Here is an 8,598-nt window from a genome sequence, read left to right on the forward strand (position 1 = left end):
GGGAAAGAAGGAAGGAAGGATGGAAGGAAGGAAGGAAGGAAGGAAGAAGGGAAAAAAGGAAGGAAGGATGAAGGGAAAGAAGGAAGGAAGGAAGGAAGGATGAAGGGAAAGAAGGAAAGAAGGAAGGAAGGATGAAGGGAAAGAAGGAAGGAAGGAAGGAAGGAAGGAAGGAAGGAAGGAAGAAGGGAAAAAAGGAAGGAAGGATGAAGGGAAAGAAGGAAGGAAGGATGAAGGGAAAGAAGGAAGGAAGGACGAAGGGAAAGAAGGAAGGAAGGATGAAGGGAAAGAAGGACAGAAGGAAGGAAGGATGAAGGGAAAGAAAGAAGGAAGGAAGGAAGGAAGGGTGAAGAGAAGAAAGGAAGGCAGGAAGCACGAAGGAAGGAAGGAAGGAAGGAAGGAAGGAAGGGAAAAGGATTGTGGAAAGAACAAAGGGAAAAGGAAGGAAAGAAAGATGGTGGGAGGCAACAGATTGGGCCAATTATCAAAATAGGAAGGAAGAAGAAGTAAGGACGAAGGAAGGAAGGACAGAAGGAAGGGAAAAAGGAAGGAAAGAAAAATGGAGGGAAGGAACAGATAAGGTCAAGGAAGGAAGCAGAAGGATGGCGAAGGGAAAGAAGGTAGGAAGGAAGGAAGGAAGGAAGGAAGGAAGGAAAGAAAGAAGGTAGGATGGAGGAAGGGAACATATTGGGTCAATTTGACCCAGAAGGACAACAGGAGGTTAAATAATGTGGCTGGGAAAAACAATTGCATTAAATATCTCAGTTTCTGAACGAATCAAAACTATAGTCAAACATCACAAAGTATTTTCTCTGCCCGTTGTTTTCTCCTGCTCTCCTCTCCTCTCCTCTCCTCTGACATCTGCTTGAGATGGACGAACACAAAAACAAAAACAAAAACAAAAACTCTCTATTGACAATTAGCGAACTCCTCGAGGCCCCCGTCCCGTCATGTACATACGCACGCACACGGCAGAGAAGCCTTTAATCTCTGCACAGTAAACACGAGGCCCGAAGCTCTTTGGCTGCAACACAGCTGATTTTTATAAATAGCCACTGGCTTGTATGGATTGGTGGATACATAGCTGCTTCCCAAAGTCTCCAGTTGTGTTGTGTTTTCCGATAGAGAGAGAGAAAGAGAGAGAGAGAGACTGGACTGGTCTGGTTGTTTGGATGGAAAGAGTACGGGGCAGTGAGGGACGGAGAGAAGAGGACACAAGGTGAAGGAAGACATGAAGGGAGAGAGAGGGACAATGGTGTCACAGTGATTTTTTGTCAGCTAGCTGAAGAGCGGCTCCATAAGGGGAAGTTCCTCCTGCTGCTGAGCTCAGCTAATTAAAACTCACCCTTTACACACACACACACACACACACACACAGAGAGACAGAGAGACATGCTGCACGGGGTGATGTCATGCATCTGCTGTCAGGAGGAGAATCTATACCAGTAATTTAGTTTCAGCTCTTGCGATAACACTGTTATAATAAAAAGACTATAATACTGTAATAAGACGTCAACTATAAGAGCTCTACTATATTGTTCAAAGATAAAACAGGACACACAGGCTCAAGCTGCTCAGCATCTTTCTATCTAGGATCAGCTTTGTGCTAATTTGGGGTTTAAGATGAACTCGATCACTTCATCCTCTCTGGGTCTTTAAAGGGATAGTTCACCCAAAATTGAAATTATTTCACTCATTATCTACTCACCCTCATAAGGGTCCTCTAAGGGCTGGGAGAAGTTTCAGAGTCCTCCGTGGCTTCTTTGAGTTACAGGGGGTCTCGGCGCAGCAGTGCATGTCCATATAACGGTTGCAAATGGATACCAACTGTCTTCGTAACAAAAAGACACACCAAAAAACATCCAAATACCTCCATGCTGCTCGTATAATGTCCGTCTTGTATTGACGCCCCGACATGAGAAATTGTTCCGCCGGTTAGTGCAAATCACGCAAGATTTGCACTGACACAGGAAGAACAGTGAACCAAGACACTGGGAGCTTCCGCTACAAACAAGCTTAAAATATAGACTTATTTCATTTTTTTCTGAACAATTTCTCATGTCTATGGAGGTATTTGGATGTTTTTTGGTGTGTCTTTTTGTTACGAAGACAGTTGGTATCCATTGACAACCATTATATGGACAAATACTGCTACGCCGAGATCCCCCTGTAACTCAGAGAAGGGACAGAGGACTCTGAAAATTCTCACAGCTCTTAGTCGACATGAGGGTGAGTAGATGATAGGTGAAATTTCAATTTTGGGTGAACTATCCCTTTAAGATGTGAGCGAGACACTGACAACCCAAGGTGAGCCTGGACTAATTCAAAGAAGAGGTGGCAAAGAGAGAGCGACAGAGAGAGAGGAGGAGTGAAGACCATGGACGCTCTGGTTCTTTATCTTAAAGGGGAAATGGCAAATGTAAAAAGCTATATCCACCTATATCCGAGTCTCTTCTTCGCTGTCAAAGTCACCTATGAGACACACACACTGCAGAGGCAGCGGGGAAGAGACAAGAAGAGGGATGACGGAGGAATGAGGAAGGGAAGGGAAGGGAAGGGCGGCTGCCAGGGATTCGAGACCAGAGCGCTGCAAGATGTCACATCCTAACCTCTGGCACTGGAGACTTCTTTCATCTCCGCACTTGACAGATCCTGTGGCCTGCCGCCGGTGGTGATCTACTCTATATATAGAGACAGAGGGACGGACACGGCTTAACCCATTGTTTGTTTGTGTGATCAACTCACTGGGAGGCACCTGACACACACAGGGCATGTCACATTACACAGGGAGGAGCAGCAGGCGAACGCTGATCCTAGAGGATATCTGAGATATGTCTCTGCTGTACTGTTCAGGACACGAGGCTATAAAAATTACAGTAGGGTTGTATTAAAGGGATAGTTTAACATCTTTGGCAAATTGGCCCATTGCCATAATCCCTATAGTCATAGCAGTAGGTTTGTTACCTTTATTTGTTGGTGCAAGCTATTTTTAGAACGGCGGAGCAGAGCCGCGAGCTGCTCAGAGCTACACTACGGAGGCTCATTATGGGATTTCTTGGTTTCCCTCATCAAACTCATCAAATACACAATCCAACAACTCCACAACGCTCTGGTGGACAAGTTGTGACCTGCACATTCACCACGCTATGAGATAATAATAGAATGTTACCAGACAGAGTTGTTTTAGAGGGAAATTCAATGCAAAACCGCTGATGTGCGTTGCCTTCAGGGACAGTTTTTCATCAAGCAGTCTCTGTATTTCCCTCTAAAACAACTCTGTCTGGTAACGTTCTGTTATTGTCTCATAGCGTGGTGAATGTGCAGGTCACAACTTGTCCACCAGAGCGTTGTGGAGTTGTTGGATCTGCTCCGCCGTTCTAAAAATAGCTTGCACCGACAAATAAAGGTAACAAACCTCCTGCTATGACTATAGGGATTATGGCAATGGGCCAATTTGCCAAAATGTTGAACTATCTCTTTAAAAAAAGTGCATTGAAAATAGAGTAAACACTGAAAAGCAACTGAGTGAAGGAGCTAAACACAAAGGAGTTAATATAGAGAATGTACATTCAACCTATAAAAGGACACACAAGCCTCATTTCCTCACGGTGGCCTTGGCCTATAAATCCTGCGAGTTATTCATTCAGTCCCTGACAATTACAAAAGCATTTCATCGGGCTATTTGCTGTAGCACTGATGGCAGAAAAAAAAAGATCCTGTAAAATTGCAATTATATGATATTGGCCTACGACACTCTACTACAGCACATTCATTCTCAAGGTCACATGAGCAGGCGTTTGTTGGACGATAATAGCTTTCAGCGTGGCATGACTTGGAAGTCTTCCTACCTATGGGGTATGAAGCTGTGTTTCAAAGTGAGAGGTGAATTATTATTACAGACTCAGCACTGCAGACCACCCTCACACAACATGTTCAATCAAGCACTAACAGTACTGTATGTAGAGAGCTTGGTCGCAGTCTTTTTTAGAGAAAATGTGACAGTTTTCATTAAAAAACTAAAAAATCTAATTGTGGCTCCATTCGATTTATTCAGCTGCATTTAATCTGTGGGAGAAGCGATGACGAGTTTCCAACTGCAGAGCGAAGGAGGCAGCGCCATGAGGTAGAACATGCTGTTTTCTTTTTTCTTTCTTTCTTTTTCTCCATGGCCTGTCGAACTCGCTCTCATAATGCAACTAATGAAAGCTCCCTTCACCCCATGGACAACTAGGGCTAATTGTGAGGTCAAGGCCCCCGCGTGTTGGTGCGATGGCTAAAGCGTGAGGCTGAGATGCGCTCATACTCATACATGTCTGCTGCATGTACGGTATCTGCCAGAGGACGACAACACACAGACAAGCGAGAAAAAAATCATTAAAAGTTCATTCTCACTGGACGTGTGGTCAACAACTTGGTTGCCATTTTCTTTGCACCACAAATAGTTGCACAAGGAAGGTTAGAGCAGCGATATCAGATGAAGAAGTAAAGAAGAAAGTAAAGAAATAATTCACTTATTGAACAAAAGGCTCAAAAAGTTGAGTTTCAGCAGTAAAAAATGTTGCAATCATTATGTTTGACAATCAGCAGCAAACTCCCCGTCTATCACTGACAGCGTTGATGTGGCCAACCAATGACTCACTGCACTGGATGGATCGTCAGTGGTGCTACTGTGGTGGTGACATTTGTTAATTCTCACAGATAATGCAACATATTGTCAGAGAGCTCAGCACTTCCACAAAGAAAGATGCTGTTTGCAAACCAGTTTAAAATACAGCAGCAGCAGAGAGCAGCGGTCCAGAGGCAGAGAGCCACCGTGAGCTGTTAGATAAAGAGCTGCAGGCAATCTCCAACTTCTCTCTGCCAAGTAACCAAACCCTTTTTTGTTCACAGATGCTTGCATCATATAGAAATCCTGAGGCCGCCCACTTCTTTCATCATATGGAAGTGGGCGTGGTTGAAGAAACATTCTTTTTTTTTTTAAGGGCCAATTGTTGCTTGATTTCCTCATTAATATTAGACTACTGTACTTGCCTGCAGATCTGTACTATTAAACCACATTTTTTCCCTGTTAAAAGGGTTTTCTATGGAGTTTTTCCTCAGTCGATGTGAGGGTCTAAGGACAGAGGATGTTGTTATGATGCCATGTAAAGCCCTTTGAGACAAACTGTTTGTAAAAAATGGGCTATACATATAAAATTTCCTTGCCTTGCCATTTACTGTGACCTCTAGTGACAACTTGCCCAGTTTGGCACTTTTTAAAGGCCTGAACATCATAATTGTCCATTTCAACAAATTACACAATGCATTTTCCTATATTAGCTGGTGTATCTGTTTCCTGCAACTTCACAACAGCTTCCATAGCAATCCTATAATATCAATGTGAACAGTCTTGTTACAGCAGCCTTTGTTATAGTATTGCACAGTTATTTCCATATCTTTATCACTCATTGTGCTGCCCCTTTTCTTTCTTTCTTTCTTTCTTTTCACAGTTACCAGCAGCTACTGCAACATTTTCATCTTGTGTCTGTCATTTTCACACATTCATCATTACTCTTGGAGCCTGTTTATCCTTAACTCTGTTTTTAGTGTTTGTTTTTATTCTGTTTTATGCTTCTTCTTTTTTTAATGTTTTGTCTTTATGTAAAGCACATTGAGTTGCCTTGGTATGAAATGCGCTATATAAATAAAGATGCCTTGCCTTGCCTTCTATTACAACCAATTACGTATAGCAACCCAACCCAACTCATGTAAAACAACTTCTCTGAGCACCTGTCTGAGCACAATATGAACGTGAACGATTCAACACACACACACATATGTACGCACACTCTCCCACACTCTCTCACACGCAATAGTCTCGTTCTTCAGCATACAGTAACATTGGCGATCATCGCAGCACCAGCAGCGGGGAACATATGAATGAACTTACCCATGAGCGCAGTGAGCAGAGGAGAGGCAGACATCCTGGTATCCAGCAGCAAGGACACACAAATCAAATCCAGAAAGAAAGAACGAAAGAAAGAAAGAAGAGGAGGAGTGGATGGGCTCGGGTTGGAGACTTTACAGTAACTACGGTGTGAGCTGGCAGCGGAGTGCAGAGTGCCGCATGTCTCCAGTAGAAACGCCGCGCATGCAGCCTAGTACAGCGTCAGCAGCATCCACATCCACACTGAGTCAAAGCAAAGCGCAGCAGCATCTTTCTGCTTTGTTACACTGCTCGGGGAAAAAAAGAAAAGAAGCGACTCTTCTCCTTGAGCTCACCCTCAGCTTTGGGTGTTTCCCTAATAATAATAATATAATGCACACGAGTCCACACGCAGCAGCAGCAGCAGCAGCAGCAGCAGCAGCAGCCCCTTGCCGGTCCGTCCTGCCCAGTGATCCACTATACTGCATGGGAATCAGAAGAGGAGGTGCAACAAAGGTGTGTGTGTGTGTGTGCGTGTGTATGGAGCAGTCGGTCGGTAGAAGGGGGACCTCTACAGTTGGTGTGGGCGTATACCTAGGCTGTTTTTCATGATTCAGTTATACAGTCAGTAGGTACTGTACTGTAACACTGCGTCCGGGTACAGGCAGGCAGGCAGGCAGGCAGGCAGGCATCCTCCTACGGGACAAGGAGGAGGATGACATTCAACTACCCTCAGTTTCTATATCATGAAGCTGTTTCATAAGGTTATTGTGTAGCCTACAAAATGTGTAGCATTATGTCAAACAGGAATCACCACCATTAAGGCTATGCAGCACAGGATGCATGGGAGAACACTATATGGGATGTTTGTCCTTCACACCAGAAAGAAACTAGCCTATAACCAACCAATCTCTGAGCCTGATAGAGATGAAATGCATCATAATAACAACCACTTTAGAGAAAGCAGATCTAAAATGCAATTAGTTACAAAGCTTTTATTTTGAAATTCTGCTTTGTCTCTTGAAGTTTAGTTTACCTACAAGATCAATCAGTAAGTCAATGACTTTAGGGCATAGGGAAGGTTATTATCCAAATGAAAGACCAACATTTTACTTTAACCTGTAGTAATTAATGGGGAATTGCCACTTTTTACAATCTGGACCTCATTTCTAGCATAAAATACGATCATTTACTCACCCAGATAACTTTGGTGTCATTACGAGTCCTTCCGACGAAATATGTAGGCTATATCCGTATATGCGAGTAGGCCTATACGGGGCAGCAGAATGCAGCCTCTAAATAACACATTATCTGCCGCGCAACTCCTTAATTTCACCAATATTTTATTATGATATGACAGTGCTATTCCCTCTGAGTCCGGGGTTAGCTGTTATCAACATCCGGGGTCTGTAGGTTGACCTACTGACCTCTGACCTGGATGATGTCATCTCTGAGCTTGTGTGATTGTTTTTTGTTTTTTTTATTTAGATATGCCACATTACATGAATAATGACATACTCAAAGATAACAGTTATTTTACATGGCCTCACACCTTGGATGATTCAAACTGCAAAATTATTGTAGTAGTGTATCGCTTATCACATATAAAAAATAGACATATGACAGATCTTAGATGAAAAAAGAGAGAAAGGAGAATAAAATAAATAAAAGAACAATTAAAAGAAAAAATATTTTAACAAGTGAGTCCACACTAAACAAATATAGTACAGATTAAGTTTTGCTATAAATGTGTACAATTTATCTGCATGGGGATTATTTATTTGTTTCAAACATTTTTGTAACAAGGAGATTGTTTTCCTGAAAGTTACTACTGCTAATACTATGGTTCGTTTCTGTGTGTATTTTATGCTAGAAATAAAGTCCAGATTGTAAAAAAAAAACGGCTATTCCCATTTAATGCCCAAAACAATAAAATTCTTACTCCTCACAAGTAGTGTACACAATTAGTCTTTCAAGGTCATTAACAACATATGAGCGTTGCAATTTGTTCCAATTAGAGCATATGGTGGACTCGCCTTCTTTAAGTGTGTTTAAACTTGTTCCCTGACAGCAGCTCCGCCAGAGAAAGACACTCTTAATTTCTGTCTCTTGCAGCTGCACAGTCAGTGCTGCACAGTGCAAGCACAACAGCTGGCGGCATGGCACTGATGATCAAATAATGTACAGCGTAGCCGTCTCCAGAGGGAAACTAACTCACTCTACCTGCCAATACGCCACCTCAAGTCAGCAAACCATGGACAGACTGAAGGATGTGAGTTAAAGTGGAAGTCAGCCCCGAAACTGGAGGTCAGATGATGAAAATGAAAAATAAAGTACGAAACACCACCATACTGCACCTTACACACTTCATACAAACTAACCAAGGACCAATGTTGACCCAAGTGCAGGGCGTGCAAAAGGATTATTCCCAACTAAGGCACCATTGAACAAAAGCACACAGGAAGAAATTGTCAATAAGTTCTTAAAGAGGAGCTCGCTCCAAAAGGTTCACAGTTGTCAGTCCAACAAGATTGAACCAAAATACAGGTCAAAACATAAGAACATGTGTCCAAAAAAACAAAAAAACAAAGGGTAGTACTCAACAGCAGAGAGCGCGTCAATCTAAAAACTCAACTCCAAGACTTAGACCAGTGAAGTCAAACACAAAACAATACTTACAGAAGGATTAAAAAGAC

At 42.7% G+C, this 8,598-nt stretch overlaps 1 protein-coding gene across 1 annotated transcript in view; it reads right to left on the reverse strand.

Annotated features, from left to right (window-relative positions):
• Positions 1-5,968, reverse strand: part of LOC146974047 (CXADR-like membrane protein) — a 67,202-nt gene extending 61,234 nt beyond the window's left edge. The window contains exon 1 of the mRNA XM_085797133.1: positions 5,927-5,968. Coding sequence (XP_085653259.1) covers positions 5,927-5,960 — 34 coding nt within the window. The 5' untranslated portion in view covers positions 5,961-5,968. The remainder of the gene's footprint in view (positions 1-5,926) is intronic.
• Between the last annotated feature and the right edge of the window lie 2,630 nt (positions 5,969-8,598).

This window comes from Trachurus japonicus, chromosome 14 (assembly GCF_045865225.1).
Source record: "Trachurus japonicus isolate A0001 chromosome 14, Traja_1.0".
Taxonomy (NCBI): domain Eukaryota; kingdom Metazoa; phylum Chordata; class Actinopteri; order Carangiformes; family Carangidae; genus Trachurus; species Trachurus japonicus.